General features: G+C 39.7%; 1 protein-coding gene across 1 annotated transcript; it reads right to left on the reverse strand.

The window, feature by feature from the left end:
- Positions 1 to 1119: 1119 nt before the first annotated feature.
- Positions 1120 to 25147, reverse strand: LOC142495030 (ADP-ribosylation factor-like protein 8B-A). Its single transcript, XM_075599885.1, has 7 exons — positions 24811 to 25147; positions 23685 to 23765; positions 14514 to 14587; positions 13880 to 13973; positions 6759 to 6826; positions 5985 to 6055; positions 1120 to 3838 (listed from the first exon to the last, which is right to left on the reverse strand). Exons 1-7 carry the CDS (start codon positions 24931 to 24933, stop codon positions 3789 to 3791), a joined length of 561 nt encoding a protein of 186 aa, XP_075456000.1. The 5' UTR covers positions 24934 to 25147; the 3' UTR covers positions 1120 to 3788.

Here is a 25147-nt window from a genome sequence, read left to right on the forward strand (position 1 = left end):
TTGGGTGATAATTCCTGGGAGTATGAATTTTAAGCAAAGGAGAGGGGGGAATTTTTTTTTTTTTAGATAATTGCACTCTGACAATGTATTTACTCACTTATTTTATTTGCCAAGGTATGCAAATGCAGCAAAATGTAATAGAGGTTCCAGCAATGGGAATACAAATTCACAATATACTGGGCAGGGGCATTAGAATTGAACAAAATAGGCATTTCAGCCACCTACCTGTAGCACGAAACTCCTCCCATAGAAAATGTAAACAGAATATCTATAGACTGTATGACAACTAGATTGCAAATCAGCGTTTGTTAATATGGGGCCTCTGTATTCAGGTCTTTAAAAAGTAAACATACAGCAATTGTTATTGCTCATGTATACACAATATAGCCTGTTAGAATGCAGAATGTCACAACATACTGTATCCCACAATAAGGCTGCGCTTATAGGGTGGCAAACAAATGCATTGTCGCGGTCGCTTATAGTGCACGCGACAGAGCGACTGTGCTAACAGAAATCTGGTAGTCACGATTATTTTTTTGCCGACGGTCTCCCCTTGCGGCACTCAGGAGCTTCTCCGTGCCTCTGCCCTCCCCTTTTGACGTCAGCCAGTGATCTCCCCTAAACTTCAAATACAACTCATCGCAATGGTGACGGGTGACGTCATTGGTCACGTTGCCGGCTGTATAAGCGCAGCCCAAGGCACAAAAAAATATAGACTGCTACATCTACACCTCTGTAAGCAGTTGTTTGGGGAAAGGGGGGGAGGGGAAAGAGGGTGGGAGTTCCATTGTGCCCCTTTATACAGTCCCCTTAGTTTTCAACAAGAAGTTGCGTTACCGGCTTTTGAGAAATTCAAAGAATAGTAAATTGATTGCAACGAACAAGAACACCATTTTAAGCACATGCTTGCATGCTATAGTACACTAAATGAGTCAACAAAAAACTTTAGCTATTCACACGTTATGTCATAGAATTACAGAAGCACTGAAAGAACTTCTTGCAAAGAACCAATGTTGTAAACGGCAAAAAGGATTTGCACACAGTCTTCCTTGTCTGTACGACATTTTCACAATAGCAATGTAATGCGGTTATACCAAACATACGACAAAAACAATGCACTGGGATGTGGGGGGTTATTTATTAAAGTCTGTTATAGGTAACACCACACTGGGCATCAACTCCCATTCAAGTATAAGGCCTGGCCGATCAGGTATGTTAACCTGTACAGGACCTTAATGAGTCTGCCTCTGAATGTTCTGCAACGAAACAGATTATTCACATCTTATTTCTGTTCCATTTTATTGCAATGTTTTACATAGACATATGCATAGAAAAAACACAATTTTACATCTGTAAAGCTTATATGAAGTTGAAGATGCTACAAACAGATTCTGTCCCAAAATAAGGCAATCATTTTTTTGCACACAGCTCATTAAAAAAAAATATTTGCATTGCTCATTAATAGGTTACCACCAGGACAATCAATACGAATAAATAGTAGGGTGCTGTTCATTAAAAGTGTAGCTTTGTCTTTTCGTAGAGTGTTTACTTAAAGCAGCAATCCACACCGCTCACAATTATTTAATTTTTTAATCTTACCTGAACTGGGGAGGTCCACAGACCACTAGTGAAAACTAAATGGCTGTGGAGTCAGGGCATGCTCCCACAGCCAACAGAAAGTTGCAATATATTTTGGGAACCGAGGTGGCGAGTCCCTGGAGGTCAGGGGAGCACAGCTGACCTCTGAGGGAGCCTCGGGTTCAGGTCATTTGTTGGGTGTGGATTGCTGCTTTAAATGGCTTCAACCCTATTGCTCATATCTACTTATGGTATCTCATTTAAAAATATATACGTAAATATTACACATAGGATGCTGCATTTCATGTCTAGTTATAATTTGGTAGCATTGTAAATTATAAAAAGAACCATTTGTTAGATCATACCTCGTTGCTACGTGGGAGGGGAAAAAATGCAATAAAGGAGATTCATTTGTCTGCCACTTTGATCTCTTTGTTGTCATCTGGGGCACTGTTATGCAGGCCCATAAGCCCCTCCTGCTGCAAAAGATGTAAAATAAACAGGGGGAGAAAAAAAAAAAAAAAAAAAAAACAACTATTCCCTGTGGTCAAGGTTGTATCTATAGACTGTTTCAACCTCAAAACAACAAAGTCTGTGCTAATGCAATACACCAAATTACCAGATGTTATTGAAATACATTATTATGTCATATTTTAAACTATTCTCCATTTATTACCACCATATAAAGTTGGTTAATTTTGTGCTTAAGGCCATTTATTTTAGCGCAGTACAGTAGTTCACACCTGGCATAGCCAGATTTCACAGGCTGCGAGCCACTACTTATGGACCTCCAACAATAATCAGCGGGTAAGTCTAGGCTGAAGAACAGACTTTCCTCTAGAAAATTAAGTGGTTGGGGCAGCTATATACTATAATACTGTTTTGTAGTGGGTGCTCATGTCCACAGGGTAAAATGCCATGAGCTGCCGCTTTGATACAAAATGCACAGGAAAGCAGTGGATAAATAAAGTGCTTTAATGGTAGTGGTGACAGTTACTTGAGTATAAGGGCTTTGCAAATCCTCAACCTATTTTCTCAAAGGGTTTCCAAGAAACAGGTCTGTAAAACTGCAAGCAATTCCCATGACAGCCATTGCCAGGTGTTCAGAGTGCCCGTTTTCAGTTCGAAAAGGAGACTGGGAGAATCCTAAACCTGTACTTCGAGATTTGTTTCCAAGATCCCCAAATACAGTATAAAGAACACAAGTGTTTGAGGTGTTCAGTCACATACTTGCAAACCTAGCTCAAGAGAAAATATATTTTGCATAGAGCACTCAAATCAGACAATAGCGTAATCTTATTTGTTAAAAAGATGACACGCAGCACTTCAAGCAGTCGTCTCATTAGGAACATGAAAGTGAAGGAAAAGTAGCAAACACCCCAATGCAGTCTGTGAATTATAAAAAAAACCTCTAATTTTGTTACTGATGATTGCAAGTATATTATAACTTGAGCGGTTTCTTTGGCAGACAGGTGAGATTATGCAGGTACTATAATTCATTTAAGGCAACCCTGACAGATCATTTTCATATTTACAGCAATTGACTTGAAAATATTCAAGGCAAACACATATACTGCCAACTTGGCAAGGAAACAACTTCACATTTCTACACTGCAACAAGATCTCAACATACCAATTGAAAATACATTTCGTAAGCTGTACCCATGCAAAATTTTGATTGTATATAGAATGAAAAAAAAAAATCTACCAAAGACACTACAGGGGAAAAAAAAAAAAAACTGGCAGACAAAAAGCAATTTTATTCAGGGAAAAGCAGCAGGCACCTCTGAGGCAAAAGAAAGGCGTTTTGTTTTTTGCATGGGGAAAGAGACAAATGCATTTCTGTTTTAACCCATTTAACAAGGGCCCTCCAACCACATGGGCAAAACAGGTTCAATCGGACGGATATGGCCGACTTCATGCATCAAATATACCTGAAAAAAAAGTAATCCATATATTTCTGTCTTTACACTGTAATTTCACAACTGCTCGAAGGTCCTGAAATGCAGAGTACAAAAGGTCAAACGACTACATTTCTGACTTCTTAATGGAAAAAAAACAAAAAATAATCGGCAGTTGAAGCTTGCATCAACTGCATCAAGTGAAGAGTGAATCCTGGTAGTGGTTTTCTTCATTCCCTTTTCTGCCAGTAAAATATATAATTGGCAGAATACAAATGAGACTGGGAAAAAAGATTTGATAGCGAATCTTCAATAGTGCCTGGACTTGGAATGCTGGATAAGCCACTGCAATGTTATGTCTGGGGGGATAAAAAATAAATTTAAAAAAGTCAAACTCCTGCTTAATAAAAATACATACAATTAATAAAAATATTAAAAAAATAAACAAAAAACGCAAGAAATACCAAGTTCTTACAAATTTACTGCATGCAGAGAGACATTGCTCTTGTAGGGAAGCTTCAGCATTGTTGCAATGATCCCCAAAAAACATTTGTTCAATGTCAGAGCAACCTGCAATGCACTGAAAACCTTTCCAAGACGTGTTGGGAGGCATCAGATTGAGGGTTGGGTAAGGCTTCCACGTGTATAAATCAGTTTATGGGGTCACAAGGGTCCCCCCCTTCAGGACTTCCTCCCCATAACTGTAGCAGTTCGAGACCATACAACTGGATTCACAAACCACAGTGCTACCCCTGCTTAATATGCATTTACACCATGGGTTAATTAGTCAATAATGCAAACACAAAGACATACGAAAGCTGTTAATTGACAGTTGAGATTGTAGTACATCTTTCCATTTTCTATTTTATCAGGTATCAAAAAGAATAAATATTTTTGTCCTAACTTTTTATGTCCCTTCATGAATGAATGAATAAGGGTCAGAAATGTTAGTCCAATCTGACCGAAAATGACACACTAGTTCTTGTTAATGTATAATTATTCCTTTCCTGTCATCAAGAATGCAATCCTTTAATTAGAACAGGCACAATGAAAGTCTCCATGGCAAAAATGGGGTAAAGAAAATATTACTTTTATGATAGTAATATTGTGATAAGGAGAAACTGAGATTAGTCGCTATTGATGTTTTCCCAATATTGCCATTATTAGCAAATCAGACATTTTACAGACAGCTGGTGACATGCAGCTTAAAATGTCAGCTTTATGAAAGCAGCAATCCTCCCTTTTACAGGATGGGAACCGGGTGGTCTTCTGGAGCTAAACCCTGCCATTTTCAGCTCTGGAAACCCAGTGGTTACCAAGATACTTAGCAGCAAAATTATTGGGTTTAAACCTCCCTCCAGGGTAAACAAAATGGCTGCTAGATCTCCAGCCAATAGTAAGCGCAACATCAATGGTTGCGGCTTCCTTTCGGACGGCTACTTAAATTCCCTATAATAAACTACTATGAAATACCACAAAGAGGTTCCGGAGCTGAAGCTAGTGGGGTTTAAGCCTGGAGGACTCCTGGTTCCAATCATGTAATAAACATAAAAACAAAGCGAGGGTTTGTTAGAGGGAACTGTTGCTTTGAAGACACAACTTCCAGTGTAAATGGCATATTGGCACTCCTAATGGCGTTAATGTTTTACTGTTTTTATTGTGTGCTTACTGTTCTTTTCTATGCTTCCTAGTCAGATATTTTTCACAATAAAAGTCATAAAAAACATTTCCCACTATTGGATATCAAGATGTTTATGTGCTATACCAGCTTTTTATTGCAGAACTGTTGCAACCTTACCCTAAAGAAAAAGTTAAAACCAGAATCCCTCATCAAAACCACAAATTATGAAGCACCCAAGAGATGCTACATACCCAACATAGATTACGTTTTTCTTCAGGCCAAAACCTTAACTGCAAAATGCACAAAGTCTACAGCAAAGTCTTGAAATTACAGGTTAAAGGATCATGTCCAAATAAGGCAAGACTTCTGCAAAGACTTCAAAGTTATTGTGATCTGGACAAAAGTTGAAGTCATTTCTTAGAAAGTTCAACAGTAACATACAAAATGGCACTAATAAAAAAAATATATATATATTCTTGAAAGGTTTCAATCCCTAGTCCACATAACATTAACATGTCTGTCTGCCCTTGTATGGCTTGTGTTCCCCCAGTCTTATCTTCCTTGATGAAGTCCCAGGTTGCCCCACTTTAGTGGTGTAGAGAGCTTATTGTATATTGGCCAACTTTAATTGCTGCTGTCCAAACCCTATCCAAAACACCAGTTTCTTATTTTACATCTCTAAAGAACAGCAGAAGACTAGAACATTGTTAGAGTTACTCTGTATGCTATATTTGTGTAGTATCCATCATATAAATGCCCCTTTGCCCTCTTTCAGCTGAAACATGAGTTTTCTGTGCTGCACAATTATTGTGAAAATGAATTAAAAAAAAAAAATGAAACTCCATATAAGACTTTAACAGAATGTTAAGTATGCAAAAACATACCTATATTATCTTTCTCTTTACAGGAAATGGAATAACAACAGATTTCTCGGTCTTGAATGGCAGAAAGGTTTCTAAAAAACAAAAAACATAACACATGCAAGTAATTAGAGAACATAGTCATGCCCGGAAGGAAACATAGTTCTAAAGATTCAGTGAGTGTAGATGAAACGGTTTATTCTGTGGGCTCCTGTTACATACTCCATGCAGTCAGAGCTTTTCCACCTGCATTTTGTTAGACATTCTGAAATTACTTGTGTAAATCAAGAGACGGAACAGAAATTATATTTTTCCAAATTTGAGGTAAGTCTTGTTTAGTAGCTTTTGAAGAGGGGAAGAAAAAAAAAAGTCAATAGCACATGTATATTTATATAGCGGCACTTAATACATTTACATACATACGCATCACTTTGCAGTGTTACAATACTAGGAAAATAAAGTACAAACAATGGGGATAAGGGCAGCAAAAGTAAATAACGTAAGGCAAAAGGAAGGCACTGGCCTTAAGAGCTATCTTTTGCATAAGTGGTAGCCTTCAAACCCTCTATATGTGTCCATTACTACAACACATTAATACCACAAGGGTATTTATCTCAAGTTTCTGTCAAGACCAATGTCATGAAAATGGCACCACTGCAAGGCATTTTTTGGTCGCAAAGTATAAATATTCACTTGCTCCTATATTTATTAATATACTACAATGAGATTAAGATGGGATAGTTAGGCATTATTACGATCACAATTTAGGTGGCCTTATATGATTAATGATCAACTTACAATTTTTCAATAAGCTGCTTTTCGTCCAATGCATTCGGAAGATCTCTTTTGTTTCCAAGAACTAACACCTAACAGACATGGGTGGGGGAGGCAGTGGGGTGGGGAAGAGGAAAAAAAAAAAAAGGTGAACATGAATTTCAATCACAAACCAATGTTTCTGTAACAGGGTATGCAATATGGAATTCAATGATAGACATTACCCAGTGTACCTTCTTGAAATGATTTTACAAGGCATTTATGAAATAACTTTAAAGGCTTTGTGTACATCACTAAAGCAAATACCTACATACATAGCCCACATTAAAAGGAGACATCAAGTAAAGAAGGTTTCTCTAGGAAATGAAACATTGGAGTGCATAACAAATGAGGAAGCATAGAAATCTTACTTTTATAAAGTGCTCTGTTCCGGGGGGGAAGGGGGCAGTCACAGATGTAAAACCTTAGCGTGGGGGATCATTACTGAGGTAAATAGATATGAGGGGGCAACAGCTGAGGTAATAGTAGATGAGCGATTGTGTTCTCTCGAAACCAGGATTCGATTTTATAAAGATCCAGTATGAGAACCCCCATATACCAAATAGTTTACAATGAAGTTTTAAATTAAAACAATTAGAAACTATTTACAACCATCGTAGATACCTTTCTTGGAACAATCAGAATTTTACGTTTAAACAGGAATGTTTGCTCTCGGTATGGAGTACAATATGATTACTAGTATATATTGGGGAATCAGGGCCATCAGTATATAATTACACATTTTAAGAAGGCCCCTGTGAATTTGCACGCATGAGATTCTAGCGCTGCACAGGTCATGTTTGTAAGAGACTAACAAATGTATTTACATTGTTTGGTTATGGCATATTGGTTTTTACTATGAAATGAAGGTGCTCACAAAAGGCATAATGGTCATTTCTTTGGCATCTTGTAGTAAAGATGCTGGTCTCTATGTTTTAAATGAAACCATTTTTTAAATTCCTTTTCTATTTACAATATTACAATGAAAAATCAAAAAAATATATATAACTTTTTGCAACATTAGCAGGCAAGAAAATGAATAGCTTTACAAATAACCCCTGAAGAGAACAGGATATTTGCAAATACAAAATGTTAGCGTGGCTAAAGCACTATTTCTAAGTCAGGTTTGTGAATGAAGAGCACTCGTGCACCCTTTAAAGTCTCCTAACCTGGTGTTCTCCAGATCTCAGCTCCAATTCCTTGCTCTACAGTCTACCCTTAGACATAGGTCTGCACAGACCTGCCAAGTTGCTTTCCTTCTGGCTCCACTTAACTATGAATTGCATGTTAGGCTACTCTTTCTTGATGTGCCCCAACGAGCAACCTCTCGTGCAATTACAATTTGCATGGCACGTCTCGTATAAGGATCCACCTTCCCTCCCCAAATTAGATTGGAATCTCCTCGGACCAGGGACTCTTCTTCCTAAATGTTACGTTTATGTCTGAAGCACTTCTTCACATGAACCGTTATTTATATATGATTGTCACATGTATTACTACAGGGAAGCGCCATGTACATTAATGGCGCTATATAAATAAAAACATACAATACAAATGATTCCACTGGCACCCTAAACACCATTAGCTCTTAAAACTGAACAATTCTCCCTTGGACTAATCTCGCCAGAGAAGGGATACTATAACTATAGCAGTTGCAGGCGATTGGCTAAATATATTCAATGTAATTGAGCAATCGCCTGCAACTGCTTATTGAGCAGTTTGTGGCAGGGCAGCGCCTCCTCTTCTAGGTATATAATCTCCTAGCAAGGTCCCCTTATTTCACTTCACTTACATGTGAGTATCTGTACTGGTATATACCAGTTTTTAATTGCACTAGGTTATATAAGCATATGCTTTGATATTTTAACCCCTTCTGGGCTTATTTCACATAACACTAGTATGCATTTAGCGTAGGGACCTGCAAAAGAGACTTACCTTGACGTGGTTAGCAGGCTTGGCATATTTGATCAAAGTATGTATACCAAAAGTCTCCTTTTTTCTTATAGGTATTTACACCATACATATATTTATATTCCCCATTGATTGCTATCCCTAAGGGAGAAGCGCAGGGATTCACTTTCTGTTTTGCACATTTGTATGGCCATTTCCTTCTCTAGCTGCATGCTCCTTACATGGAGAAGCGCAGTGATTATATATTTGTTTTACAAGGTTTGAGCTGTGGCTGCCCATGGTGCAGCCATTGATCTGGTAAAATGTGCTCGTGGACATTCTGGAATCTTACCTCCCTTGTATGGTATAAGCCAGGGGTGACCAACTCCAGTCCTCAATGGCCACCAACAGGTCAGGTTTTCAGGATATTCCGCTTCAGCACAGGTGGTTCAATTAGTGGCTCAGTCACTGATATCCCCGTGCTGAAGCAGGCGTATTCCCTAAACGTGGACCCATTTGGTGGCCATTGAGGACTGCAGTTGGCCACTCCTGGTTTAAGCCCTTGTAATACCTTACTATAAGAACTTGTTGTCTTGGAGGCAGCCTGCCCTCCTCTTGCTCCGGATCTGTGAAGATAAGGTTTCAGACATCTCACCACGTCCAAAACGTATGAAAAGTCTGTTCATTATGACTTACTGGATTTGAGCAAAGACTATGGTAGGAATATCTCCTGAATCAGGTGGAAAAAAAGGTTACTTGAGGCAAAAACTGCTGCACTGGCTCATCCTGATGGTGAAAAGGGCTCTTTAACCAACAAAGCCTACAGCTTGCTGTTTCTGCACGCTGATGTCACTGCTACAAGGAACAATATTCAGGGTAAGATCCATATCAGAGCACTGCAGATGGTGGAATGGGGGTCCAGTGAAGGCTTCTAGCACAAATGCCAAATACCAGAAGGGAACGGGATTTCTGAACTGTGGTTTAAAGTCTATGCACAGCTTGAAAAACAGCATATGATGAGATACACCGATGCCAGCCGAACAGTGCAGAAAGTGCAATTTCTTGCACATTTAGACAGCCGATATGGAGCCCTCTCTTCAGACCCGATTGTAGAAATTCTAGAATAGATGATATGGGTTGACTCAAGAAATAAACGTTTGGATGCTTGTCCCATTGGCAAAAGTGGTTAAAAATTCTGTAACACACTACACGTGGTTACATTTATTGCTTTGTATGACCTTCAAAGATGACCCTTTTCTCTGCAGCAGGCTCTGCTCAACCGCTAAAAGAACATTTCTCCAGGTTGAGGTGCCGAATCAGACCCGGAAATGGGTCTGGTGACACTAGTAACCATCATGGCTACCTTTTTAGCATGTTAATCAGCTGTGGCCTCTGATTTGTCCCTTCTTATTTTTCCTAGTACTTTTGAAATTAAGGGAATACACACGAAATTCCATTTGATGGAGTGCCTGTGTGAATTGCTCCAGGATGGGGGGAAAAAACGCATCATTTTGTTTTGTTTTTTTATGGCTGAGGTCCATTTGCGGTTTGCCCCCACTTCTGCACGAGGTGGGCAAAATATCTAATTTTGTAGCCCCATTCCCCATGGCTTATCGTTTTTCCGACTCAGGAGATCCGCTCCGATTGCTTTTCGATTTAGTGTATGTTACATGTAGGTTCTCCTAGTGTTGCTCTGCCCGATTGAAAATGTAAAGTGACTGCCTCAGACTTCTTGTTCATCCATGCTTTTTGATCAGTGAATGCTATCAAATTGTATGACCGAATCAGAATTGTTCTTTCTAGATCCAGTGAAAAAGAAATAGGTGCTTGCATTATGGCCCTTTCCAAAAGGTTTGCTGGAGCACTGCGAGACCGAGTAAGTAATTTCCGCAGCTATTCTTGAACTTGCGGTCGTGACTCACCTATTCAATCCGCAAACAGCACCTCTGTTTTAGATTGTCCTCTTTCTTCCACCATCATGAAGGAATCTTTTAAATGCTCTGGGGTGCAGATTAATTGGAGAATTTCTTCTCTGGCTCTCTGACTGATAAATAAAGTTGACCTAAAAAAACCAAACATGTGTGCCATCTTGCTTATTTGATGACTTGTAATGACAAGGAAAATGTTCCTAGGAGTGTCACGGATTTCCGTGATTGAAGATACTCCTCGTTTCTGACTGCTCTGATGCTTTGCCTTAGATCTTTTCACCTGTGGAAGGGAAACACACCCTCGCGCTGCAACAAACTGTGTGCCTACGTTGATATTGCGATGGGATGAGGGGACATTGCGATTGATCAACCAAATGTGCCCCCTTAGAAGCTCCAAAACTCGAGAGATGCTGTATTTAAAAAAATATTCTAATCCCTGGCTTTTATTAGGATGTAATTTAGGTAATGGAATATATAGATGCCTTCTTCTCTGATCTCTGCCATCAAGGATATCAGAACATTTGTAAAAACCATTGGAGGTTGCAAGGCGAAATGGTAATGACGTAAACTTAAAGTGACCTTGTCCCACTGCAAACCTTAGGAATTTCTGGTGCGTCCTGGCAGTAGGTATGGGGAGGCAAGCGTCCTTCAGATCCATGGGCACCATCCAATCACCCTGGTTCCCAGCGGCAATCAACAAGTTCATAAAATTCCAACCTGAATTTCTCTAGTCTGAGGAATGTGTCAACGCTTTTTAGATCCTAAACCATCCCAAAGGCATAAAAAAAAAAAAATTCTGGACAGGGAACATTATAGGACACACTTCTTGTCCTGATTCAATGGCACTGACCTTATACTCCATTGTGTAATAATTTTACACTGAGGACCAGAGCTGCCTCAGTTTCTTCATCCAAAATCTGCATTTCCTGGGAATTTTCTTGAATTTGAGAAAGTAGCCCCTGGAGATCATACTAAGAACCCAGAAGTCAGTGATGGATTGAGCCCAAGTTTTCCAAAAATACTTGTGTTCCCCTCACAAAAATCAATGCTGTGCTCCCCTCATTTCATGATTATCTCCCTATAAGAGAAACTGCAACCTCTTGGGGAAAGAAAAAAAAAATTGCTATGCACTGCTCTCCAAGTCGACAACCTTGAATAAGCTATTCCTGGTCTGTAGGATCTCATGTCCCTTAAGTTCATTCCATCATTCTACCCCAGGGTTCCTGCGACTACATCCAGAAGCGAAAATATACTTTTGCCCCAAGAAGCCTTCTCAATCCAGTTTTTGATCAGAGAGTAGATGACCTTTGAATGTGAGCATGCAGAGATTATTCTGAGGAAAAATCCACCAACCAGAGATGAAGCAATAAGGCTCTTCTAGCTTCTACAGACAAGATCATAGATGTGGCCGCTAACCCCACTGAATCCAGCAATGCCTTCTAAACGAAGTCCGTAACTTATTTAAATTTCTGACCGTGTATTAATAATTGAAGCATTCCTGACACCCTTCAAGAGCTTTTTCAACGTAGGTAATCCACAATTTTTATTCTAGAAATGGCAGTTATTGCTACAGGTTCCCCCTGCCACCACAAAATATTTTCTTAACAAGTACTCCATGCCTGTCCATCGGCTCATAGGAAGAAGTGGTCATTTACTGGCAAAGATATTCTTCTTGCAAAGCTACTTATAGCTGCGTCTACGTTTGACTAGTGCCATACCGTCGCCACTTTATTTTTGATGGCGCACATCCGTGGAAATGTCTTGCTGACTGACACCTTATCAAGCTGTGTTCACCTCTTTAGTAATTATATTCTTCATCACTTCATGGACCATTACTGTTCTGGGCTTTCTGCCATGCTCTAAACATAGTCTTCTGGATTCAGGAGCATGATCTGGATCCTCAATCTCCAGAATTTCTCCTACTTCTTTTATCAGGGGTTCGACTAAGTTGAGATCAAAGGAAGCTGGATCCTCTTGTTCACCATAATCTTTGGATGAATAGGGCTCAGTCAAAGACACCAGTGGTCTATCTAACCTAGTCTCCTTATGACCCTTGCCTCTGGGACGACGCAGCTCACTGCGGGCTATACTAATCTCGAAACCCCTTCCTCCGATTGAATAACTGGGGTACTGAGCATAAGGATTATGAGTACTAGCCATCTTTCCCCCCCCACAACAAAAACATTGTTATACACTTAACTCACTCCCTTGGCCTAACTTGGCTTTTGGTTACAGTATCTTTAGAGGCACACTGTTGGTGCAGGCTAGTTACTTCCAGAAGTCCTGTGCAAGTTTGAGCTGTCCTCAGACCTTAGCCAGGCAGGGCATCAATGAGCACACCATGCCAGCAGGTTCTTATACTTCCTTGTTCCACCCACGTGACATCACAGCAGCGCAACTCCCTGGAGTGCCCAAAGCACACGAATCATTAGAGTGGAAGGGGAAAACAGATGCCGAGAGTGACCCCGCCTGTTAAGGTAGGACAGAGCAGTAACCGGTAAAGGAAAGGAGGAGACGTGAGCGCATCCTGGTCCCAGAGGGGAAAGCATTCCAACCAGCCATTTGAAGCTGCAGCATGTCAAGTATTGGCATCCCCAAACTGATGGCATGTGAAGTCAGGGCCCCAGCAAGAGAAGCTGAAAACTCCCCTGGATGAAGGGCAAAGAGGCAGTCAAGTAAGCTGAAGCTAAGGCAGGGTAGAAGGAAGATAGATATATAGCAAATGGAAATATTACTGTATGTTCATTTGCATGTCTTAGACAGGTCTGCAACCCTGTCTTTCACCATTATCACCCAGCACTTCCACTGCAACAAGGGATTCTGGGAAATGACATGCAAATGAGCACAGTGTGCCACCTTTTGTCTCAAGCTGATATTACACAAGCAACCCTTAAGCCAATGCATGCTGCTTTAAACACAGCTTTTAAGCTTAGGCTTGGGTGAGATGCAAAGCCAGTAAACCCACTCACATGACTGAGGTTTATCTGACCCATCACAGCTGGAGGATGGGACAAACACACAAACAGTTATGTGGACACACACACACACGGTTGAATACAAAATGACTCCTGTTTAGGTATACCTATTTGAAACAGGTTTATAACCGATTAACATATCTGAGAACATTTAAATGGCATTAACAGGTAACAGTGGGAACAATCTCACATCATAAACAAAATATAAGTATATTAGTTGTGTATTTTATTTAATAAATGCATCTTGACTAAATTAAAGAAAATACAAAACTTCGAATACATTCTAGATATAAAAAAAAATGGATAAACTTACTGGGATTCCATGTAACTGTGGCTTGTCTAGCAAGTTGTGCAATTCATATTTAGATGCTTCCACTTTATCCAAGTCTGCTGCATCTACCATGTACCTAAATACAGAAGCATATAGGCATTTACTAAATCAATCCATCTAAATAATTCCTTTATCAATATTCAGAGTCAACAAGGAATATTACTGGCAGTAGGAAAATCAGAATACACAAATGTATCTACTGCAAAACAAAGCAGCAATACAAATACACATAATGTCATTTTCTGTAGAGCAGTACATGTACATACAAGGTCACTCACATGCTTCAAATAGGAGGAATCAGAAAGCAACCACTTTCCACTAAGCCAATCCCTCATGTCAAACTTCTGCTGTGATCTGAGAATGTGCCAACAATTGCAAAGCCACGGCAGCACCTTTGCTGAGCCACGGAAAATGGACTTTCCGTGGTTCAGGGAGAAATTAGTCTGGCTACATTTATAGCATTCAAGTCAGGTCCCATAAACATTCTAACTCAACCTGTGCCTGAAATAGTTTGACAAATTATCAATTCCTGACTGGAGAGGAAACGTATTAAAACTCTGATAGGCAAAAGGGAAAGTAGCAGCACAATATTGGTAGTAAAAATGTGTTAACTTACACAACTGCATTGACACCTCTACAATAGCGTTCCCACATACTACGAAATCTTGGTTGACCTCCGATGTCCCAAACCTGAAAAAGTAGGAAACTATTGTTAGCATGTTAAGTATTTTAAAGACATAGGGGCCTATGCAGAGAGCAGCGAATTTGAAAAATGGCGAATTTATTAAAAAGTAGCTTTTTTGGAGAGTTTTATTCTCCATATGCAGAAAAGTGCGAATTCTGCTATGTTTAACATGGATGCGTCTGGCGAGTTTAAATTGGCGAGATGCGCGCTTCAGAAACTTGTAAAAACAAATGCGCGCCTTTTTTTTTCCCTTTGCAATGGCCGCGAGCGGCCGCTTCTTGCCAATTTTTTCTGGCGAGGGAAAAAGGAGACAATAGCGCCATTTTATTGGCGCGAACAGCCGCTAGATGCCGTTCGCGGCTCTCTGCATTAGGATATTTGTAAAACTGGCGAGATTGAGGTTTTTGCCAGCCGCGAGGCGAGTTTTACAAATAGAAAAGAAAAATTGGCGCGTTTTTCGGAAATCTCCATTTTCTGCTGTTTTCTGCGCGATTATCTCCAAAAAATGGCGAATTTCGAAAATTCGCTGCTCTCTGCATAGGCCCCATAATCTTTAGACAATTAGATAAAAACTATTGTGCGATTCATAGTTTAGTAACAGTTTCTTCTAGTGTGTGCACATGTGCTACACACTTCGCCTAACGAAGTGAATTAAAAAAAAAATTATTTTATAATATATTAATTTTTATCAATACAATTGAATTCCGTGACAGAAAATAACTGAATTAAAAATATTTAATCATATAAAAAAAAAATAAGCACAAACAGGAGATATTATAATATATTTAAAAAAAAGTTAATACAGTATGTTGATAATTAAAGCAAAACCAGTTTTATGCTGCAACAAATGCAATGCCTTTAATGTTTTTAGGCTGTGGGATGCTAAAATAGAATTAACTTCTTACGGAGTCAAATGTTTATGGATGCTACATTTCTGGTAACAGATCACAAACAAAAAGACACAGGTGTTAAACCTAGCCTGTGCTGGTAGGAAAAACAATAACACAAAAAGGTACTATAATCTTTTAGCCACTTCACTGCCACTGCAAAGCAATATGTTGTAGGCCCCTGAGGCAGTAAAGGTGTTACATTAGGTAGTTCTGCAAATACTGATGAAATATTGATTCCTTTGTGGTTCATTAACCTGTTTAAACACAGATACAAATATTTCTTATACCGGTGGATTCCATATATACAAGACACTTGACAAGCAGCCCTTTGATTTACTGGCCTTCTGTTCTAATTAGTTAAGATATGCAGGTATTACATTTTCCCTGCAACATGTCACCTACAGTATTATGAGGCATGTCCATTAACATTTATCATATAGGAGTAACTTTTTATAAAAAGTTACCTTGCCACCTAAATCTTAATAGTTACTTTGAAAAAGGAAAAGAAAGGCGTAGGGTGTATACACAGTGGTAATGATTTTAAGATGTCCATAGTAAATTAGGAAGAATTATGCTGCATTGCAAATGTTGAAGCCTCCTTCAAAAATTACAGGTACAGTACTTGGGCAGTATGACATTTATTGGTTACATTACATGCTAACAGCAGCTCTGACTCAGTCCTAATGTTCAAAACACATGATATCATTAAGTTTACAATAAGTTCAAATGAATAAATAGCAGTAATGACTGAAGCAACCAACTACTTGCCTTATGACTTACTCTTTTAATAAGCTTTATTTTTTACTAGCTTTGTATTTAGTAGCCGATACTCCAGTTACACCGATACCAAAAATTGTATTTATAATAACCGTCTGAAGTTTGCATAATCTAAATGAATTTCAGGAAAGGATTGAAAATATTTTCAGACAACTCAATGTGCAAACTTTATATACAGCAATATAAATTCGTATTTTTTGAAAAAAAATAAAATCACGCAAGGCCATTATGAAAATGCGTTTCATGATGTTCTTCCCCATCAGTCCAAAGTCCGATAAAAGACCAAACATTTTGCGTGGTTTAGTACAGCACTAAAACCTTTTGAAAGGGTGTAAACCAAGTGGAAACATTTTCTGGAATTTCTAAGCTGCTTTCATGGGGTTTAAAAGCAACTCTTCACATTTTTTAATATGTTTAAAGCAGGACATCCCTGGAGATGCACCACATTGATTTCAACTCCAGGGATGCCCTGTTTCCAGAGATACTGGCATCAATAGGTGCTGCTGGTAGGAGCCCCGCTGGGCAATCAATATAGTGGTTTACAAGTCCTGTGGGCCAATAGGAAGCAGCAACGTAATCCCTTGTGACTTCTTATTGGCCCAGGTGACACGTGCTTTAAACTGCGCAGATACCTCCATACTATGGGAGGCAGGGTGTTCCCAGAGCAGAAATCAACACTGTTCAGCTCCAGTGTGTGGTAGATATAGATATTCACCAGGACTCCTTTAATACCAGCTTGTTATAAGGGTATTACTAGATCACTCCAGTTCGGCAGGATGAAGGTGCTAAAAGCAGACTAACTATAAATTGGATAATAAAGAACATCCCTACTCAATGACTGAGCTGCTAACCATTTATTGTTATTGTCAAAGTTGGAGGCAGGAAAACTTTACAATTCATATCATAGAAGTCACAAACCTATAGCTAAATAGATATTAGATCAGATGCTTGCACCCTTAACATAAGTAGATAAATCCAAAATCTAATATACAATAACTCATTGAGCCGAATAGAAATTAAGCCATTGATATACAGTAATATGCATATTAGAAATCTGAGTAGTGAGCAGAAAACATAGAAAACACAGTTAGGAATTACCAAGCATGGGGGTAGTAGAGATTCAGACCTTTTCTAAAACAATCAGTGTCCTTCAGCATGACATGTAGTAAGACATTATAAATTACTGGAACTGTTTCACAGAACAAATCTAATTGGTCAAGTTATTTGCAAGCTTTTGAGGACTTAAACATTTGATGGGCAACATTGTGCTGAAGTTAGGAATGTGTGCGAATCATGGCAATGTTAAAGCTCATTTCTCGAATGGGAACTTATGAAATTGTTTACATCTCCTCCAAAATATGGAGACTTGTAATATATGCAAACAAAACAATTTAAATGCGAAATCCTTCTACACACAAATAGATTACTTATGCTGTTATTTCAGAAACAATGGTTGGAAGAAAAAAAAATAATGTCTTGTGTCTTGTTTTTTTGGGCTCATTCCCACTGTCCACCAACACATTCAGTCTAAATATGCATTCATACTCAAAGCTGGCTTATTGTGAGTTAATGTGGGCTAAAGCACTGGTTTCCAAGTATTAGCCCAAAGGGTGATTGAGAGAAAGATTAATGGTCTACTACCCATTATGGTTTTTTATTTTATTTTATTATCTCCCAAAGATAACATTGTAATGCTTCTCTCAATTGACTAAATTTTTTTTTTTTTTTAAATCCGATTCAAAGGAAATAAAAACATGGTTAAAAAAAATAAAATAAAAAAAACTTGTCAGTTTGCCCACTTACACTCCAAGCAATTGCACACACTTTGTTTCACCCACATAAGGATCACCTTGTGGGATTCAAAATAGTCTTGGGTCCAAATTGAACTTAAGGGCTTCAATCCTTAAAGAAATCCACTCATGCATATTTTTTTTTTTTTTTATAAACACCCCAAGGTCACAAGGTGGTGGTACTCTGTCACAAATATTACTTCTCAGGATCCACAAAGGTTTCTGTCATGGAACAGAAAGGGGGAGGAAATAGATGTCTGATGGGACACATCAGGGCATCCTGTGAAAATAATTAGCTTATGAGATGCACCTTCAGTTTTTACCCATGGAGAAAAAAAAATAAAAAGACGTGTAGAACAAGCACACAGTATGTGTTCCAGCAGAAAAACAGGCAACAGGCAAACAAACACACACTAAAAGTGCCACCTAGCAACTTCAGATGCTGTGATGTTCAGGGAAACTGCAGCTTCAAGGAAATTGAACTTTTTATGAGACGAGGAAGTCTACAGTACACACATTACTGCCATTGCACAAACATGTTCGTATTCTGCACTCATTAGGTTATACAAACTAAAAGTGTAACAGCAATTACATTTACTTAAGTGCCCCACATCATCCTCCAATCTTCCAATCTAAATCTTCCTTACCCTGGTAAACATCTGTTTTGAGTGGCGACCGCCGCTTTCAAATGGACAAAGCCATTTAAGAAATGTTTGCAATTGCCATTACATTTAGTTTTGATCTAGATCTAATATTGTACTCTAGAAAGCTACAGTATCAGTTTTGCAGATGAAAAATTACATTAACAGGGTGGTAAAAATGACTGCTGAGAATTTTCTAACAGTGTTTTTATAGTTTAGCTGTTCACCAGGAATGGGATTTTACGCTTTAGTTTCAGTTAGCACCATAGTGAAGTTCGTGAACAGAATTGATTTAGAAGGAGAAAATTGACTTGGCCAAGATTTAAAGGGTTCCAGGCCTTGACTATACATTCATGTTCCTTAGTGTTCATCATTAAGGATAACATTACTCTGACAAATCCTACTGACATTGCAAATGCATTAAATGAATACTTTGTGGGGTGTGCTAACTTATTAGCAAAACACAACACAAACTACAAACATGAAGCACAATCTGGGAGTACCCCTTTACCCCACCCTCTCCCAACACGGCTCACAATTTTCAATTTGTCCCAGTATCTGGAGAAGGAGATTTCACAAGTGCTCCTCAAATTGAAATGGAGCAGCCAATGTGGACCTGACCTACTGCAATCAAAGTTCCTTCGACTTGGTGTCCCAGCCAGTGCCACATCACTTGCTTCCCTAAATCAACTGTTGTCCGCAGGCCATATCCCTAAAACAGAGTTGTCCCAATCCCTCTTCTCCATATACTATCCAAAGAAATGGAAAAATGTGTCCACTCACAACTAAGCAATTACTATACTAAGACAACTTTCCCTAGCCAATTGCAATCTGACTTTCACCCCAAATACTTCACTGTAACTACCCTCCTAAAAGTTTCCAATGAAATACAGTGTGGAATGGGACAACTTACTGGTGCAATATTCCTAGATTTTGAAAAGGCTTTTGATACTGTTGATCATGTTATCTTGCTAAACAAATTTCAGTGCTCTGGAATAGGGAAATAAGCTTTAAAACTAGTTTCATTCCTACCCATCAGGCAGATCCCAACATGTCTCCCGGGCACCAATTCCAACCCCTTGGATATCACTGGCGATGTCCTGCAAGGCTCGGTTCTGGGGCCCCTACTCTTCTCAGTCTTCAATGACCTACCTACAGCTTGTAAGGGAGCTTCAATATACATGTATGCATTGACAATCCTATATGCACGCTGCCCTCGCCTCTGACACGTACTTCAATCTGAGACTTGAAAATTAGATTTCCCAAAACAAAATTGTTTTTAAACACCGACAAGACTAACAATGGTATTTGGGACCAAGGCTACATTTCTAAAGCTACCAATGACAGAGCTTCAGATAAAAACAAGGTCCAATACCATTCTAGCCCCTTTTACTTGTTTTAACTATCTGGGCATATGGTTTGACTCCCATTTGGGTTGCACATTGATACCCTGACATCCAAAACCTATGCCAAATTAGGTGTACTTTATACAAACAAATCATTCCTAAGCTCCCTAGTCAGAAAGCGCATCATACAGCAGATGCTAATGCCAATTATAGACTATGGGGACATAATATATGGTACAGCACTCCAAACTCACCTTAGCAAACTAGACACCCTCTACAATTCAATGTCGTTTTGTACTCCAAAGTTCATCTGTCTTGCCTTCAAATACTTCTTGGGCAAGCTACCCCCGTATCTGAACAAGCTCCTCACCCCTAATCACCTGAGATCTGACCAACTGATTTTTCATGTTCCCATGTTTCAACAAAGGATCCGGCCGCTCCTCCTCTTACCGGGCACCTCACAACTAGAACCTACCCGAGACTCACCACAAGTCTAAATTATTTTAAAACTAAAGCCGTCTCACATTTTAATGTTGTCTGTAACTGTTACATACGCCTATAACTTATTTCATCTTTAACTGTTCATGCAATGTCTTCATATTTAATGTATAATCCAGTTCACCTAATGTAATGATATAGATATAAAACCCTGTTCACCTAGTGTACCCGTGTACAGTATATCATAACTGCCCAGGACATACTTGAAAATGAGTGGCAACTAAAATGTATTACTTCCTGGTAAAATATTTTATAAATACAGTACATAACGCCAAATTAGTATTTGTTGTTGCTCATACACGATTCCAGTATATATTGCACAATATAAAATGTTTTTCAAACATGTACATATTATATACAACATAACAAACATTAATAAAGGCAATGGTCAATTATGTTTAGTGAAAACAAATTTTTATGGGCAAGGGTCAAAATATGCTAATCGTTAATAAAAGTGTTTAAAAATGTGTTTAAAAACTGAAATCCAATATGGCTTTTTATTGTTCAATGGGCCATTATCCCAAGGAAAAATGTAGACGTTGTCAACATACTTAATAGAAAAATGAATTAGCATTTATATTTGTTGCATCCTGTACAGTATATAAATGAGCTTTCTGTTCAAAAAATTGTACTGTACATTCTAATTTGTATTGAACTAGGATACACAATAGAACGCAAACCAAACCGGCCATATGCAAGCTTGATTTACAAGCCCAAATAAAAAAGTTAAAAGCCTCTGTTGCTGCTTATGGCTACGTTCTGATAACATTCACAATGTTGACCATTTTAAAGCGCGCGTATATTACCATTTCTCTAAAATAGAAAGTTGTCCGAGACCAACAGGGTAATTAATATATTTTAAAAAAGGAAAAAAAATGCAAGTCTAAGAAATAAACTAGTGTTAAAATGTTTCACAGCAGCTGTTTGCAAACCATGTCATTTCTGAATACCCTGCAATACCCATATTTTAGAAGATGAATGCAAGGAACATACTTGCATACGTACTATATGAAAAGCAGTGTATTTAAAAAGAGCTAGCCAAGCAATATCCAAGGTTTTTTTTTTTTTTTTTAATCAGTTCTGCAGTATTAGATAACACTTAATATCTTTTTTTGAAAATGCAACGCTTAATGCCATTTTGAAGGAGTTTTAATATACTGAGCATCTTTTGATTTCAATAGCAGGCGTTAGTTAGCCCAGGGGAGTGCAAACTTTTTTTCCCTGCGCCCCCCTGCCGGTGGTTCCCCTCTCCATGCCCCCCACCCCCGCTTACCTCGGCTCCAGCAGCATGACATCACGGCGTCATTTGATGCCGCGTTGCCATGGCAATGCATCTAAGAAGCCGCCAGAGCCAGGGTAAGTCTGGTTCACAGAGGCCCTGCAGCTCCCCAGGCACTTAATTTAAGTGCCTTTGGGAAGCGCGCGGGGCCTCTGTAAACCCTGCGCCCACCACAGTCTTGCGCCCCCCCTCCCCAGGGGGTCATGCCCCCCCTTTGCGCACCGCTGAGTTAGCCCACCTCCAAAGCAGTGCAAGATCTTTGTAACACTTCCCTATTTGTGATCATTTGTTGCCAATATTCCCAGCAGTTTGAGTTGTAGACCAACAATAGATATTACCTTAGTAGTAAGAATATATTGTACTGTAGCTGCAGAGTTACACTGACTGAATGATTGATTTGAAACTGAAAGCCATTTAGTGAACCCTGGGAAACAGGATTTTGCTTCTCGATCATGGGAGAACCAATTGATTGTCAGCTTAGATATTTAGTTTTCAATAAAAAGTAATCAAATGCTTCATATATTTAAAAAAAAAAAATACGTTTTTTGTTTTAGGCCTGGGACATAGTGCCTTTAGCAGTGCTGAGGCGCGCTGAGGCTCAGGGAAAGCGGTGCTTTCCCTGGCCTTACACAGCGCACCGTCAGGGGCGGGCCAGTGATGTCACGGAGTGATCTCACCTGACCGGTCCTGCGCTCCGGCAAGCGGAAAATCTCAAACCTCCGTCAGACACACGCTTCCCCAAGCGTGCGGACGCGTGCGCGAGCCCCTGCTAAAGCCGCTCTCGTTGCGGCTGCAGGGGCTCAGTGCCGAGCAGCAACACGGGTCAGCGCATAAGCGCTGACCATGTCTGAGGCCTTAAAGCTGCAGTTCAGTCAATATCCTGCATGTGTGTTTTTTTTAATAAATCAGTTCTATAGTAAGAAAAAATACTTTACGCATTTTCTGTTTTCAAAAAAACAACTTTGAAAGACCAATTTTCTTGTATTCTATTTTAACAGCCATTTGCTAAGGCACTGCCCTTCATGTCCTGTCACAAGCCCTGGCACACACCCCTTTGTCAGCCCTGCCTCTAGCATGTCAGTGCAGGATTGCTCATGAATATTCATGAGCTTCCACTGAGGGAGTGAAGCAGAATATAAACAGATCCCTACACTAATTATGTCACCAAATTTTGCCTATCTATACATGGAGAACTAATTGCCCTGCAGCTATACAGCCCTTTAGATCATTAGAGATTGCACACATAAAACTATTGAAAAAAAAAAAAAAAAAAAAAAAGACTGAACTGCAGCTTTAAGCCGCTTGGGTTGCTTCTTTAAGGCTCCACCAATTAGTCAGTTGGAATGAACTACTTCAGTACTGCTGCAGACATCTGTGATGCAATCTGCACATGATCTGTGGTTGCAGTCATGTGACTAAATGTTAAAGCATTAGGGAGGTTTCAAATTATCCTGTTTTGAAACCCTTCCACACTATGTTACAACTTGGGACACAGCTGACCTAGTGGCAGCATACTGCCCAAAAATGTAGTCCTTAACATACAGATGCAAAACAGAGAAACAAAAAGTACATATAGTAGAAGTATTTAATGCGATTGCAATGTATGCTCTTACACAAATAATTCCTCTTGCCGGCAATACAACTGCTAATAAACTGTTTGGTCACATACAAGTGGTTTAGTGCAGACATAAAAGTACTATAATAGTTCTGGTTGCTGTCCGTTAGTTTGACAGTGGAAAAAATCCAGGCATTGAAATGAGCAGATAACCAAACTACTTTACAGGACCTCCTCCAAATCCAGTAAAATGTGCACAAAAATAAATAAATAAAATTAATTCAACTGGGCCCCTGACTGGGTACAATGAATACAAAAACACATACCTTAATGGTAACATTTCCTTTTGTTACTTTTCTCATATTGAAACCAACTGTAGGAATCATGTCTTCTGTGAACTGACCAGACTGAAAATAGAAACAAGTGTTAAATTCTTCAGGATAAATCAGCACATTTTTTTGTTTAACCACACAAAACAAAAAAAAAAAGTTGTGAAAGTAGCAAAAAGAGTTGAAGGGAAGAGAGTGTGGTAATGTGAGAGACAGCTTAGACAAGGGCAGGGAATTAACAAGACACACAACCTATACAATAAAAAGTCTCAAAAATATCACAAAAAATTGGAAGAGTTACGGTTCTCAGATTCACAAACACCACTCCACCTTGGATTCTTCATAATATGCACAATTTATCACGATAAGACCCTGTACTTGGCTGCCCAGAGATAATGTATAATAGTGGAAGAGATAAAAGGCCAAGGATGACCCAGAGAACATTTATATGAGGCGATTGTGGAGTTTAAAAGTAAGTCTGTATAACAGTGTATATCTATGCAGCAGCTGGGGACAGATCAGGGCATGAGGCATTTATCAGGGGTATTTTAGGACAGGTGTATAACAGACTGGAAGTGTTAGGGCAGATGTATATTCAACGGTTAGGGCAAGTGTATGAGAGGTGATTCCCGAGATCAACTTCATGTAGATCAAGAGAACATTATTCGTTTCAGGGTATCTATATCTTAGCAAAGAACAGGCCAAAGGCAGGTTCACATTATTAAGGGAGTACAGGGACAGCTCCCAGATGTATACAAGATAATGGGGCATGGGGCAAGTAGCAAGGTAGAGGGGCTGAAAACAGGCCAGGACGAGGTGATGAGAGAGATAGGGGAAGGTGAATGCAAGGTAAAGATGAATGTGGCGAGTTCATAACAGATAGTGTATATTAGGGAAGAAGGCAGTGCATCTACGTCAGGTGTATACAAGAGGCTGGGCGAGTATGGGGCAGGTATACAAGAGGCTGGATGAGTATGGGGCAGGTATACCATGAGCTGGGGCAGGTATACAGTAGGGTGACAGAGTAGGTATACCATGAGCTGGGTAAAGGTCAGGCCGGGTGTAGGGGAGACGGGGCCCCGGAGGGGTGGGGGGGGCTGAGAGCTCCCGGTCGGCTCCTTACCGCTATGACGTTGACAAATGTCGTCTTCCCGGAGTACTGCAGGCCGACCAGGGTGAGCTCCATTTCCTCCTTCCAGAACAGGGACTTGAACCAGTCCAGCAGCTTGTTGATGAGGGCCAGCATGGTGCCGCGTGTCACCGGGAGCAGCCCGTGAGAAGGGAGAGGAGTGCAGGAGTGCAGCAGCAGCCCGTGTGACCACAGCTCAGACTCCCGGGACCCAACGGCAGAACAGCCCCGAGGCGGCCGCTGGTCATAAGACACTCGTGACGTCACGCGCCGGTTCGCCAAAGGGGGAGAGCCTACTAACGAGTCCAGGAAGCAACCGCTGGTAAAAGAG

Source organism: Ascaphus truei, chromosome 5 (assembly GCF_040206685.1).
Source record: "Ascaphus truei isolate aAscTru1 chromosome 5, aAscTru1.hap1, whole genome shotgun sequence".
NCBI lineage: Eukaryota > Metazoa > Chordata > Amphibia > Anura > Ascaphidae > Ascaphus > Ascaphus truei.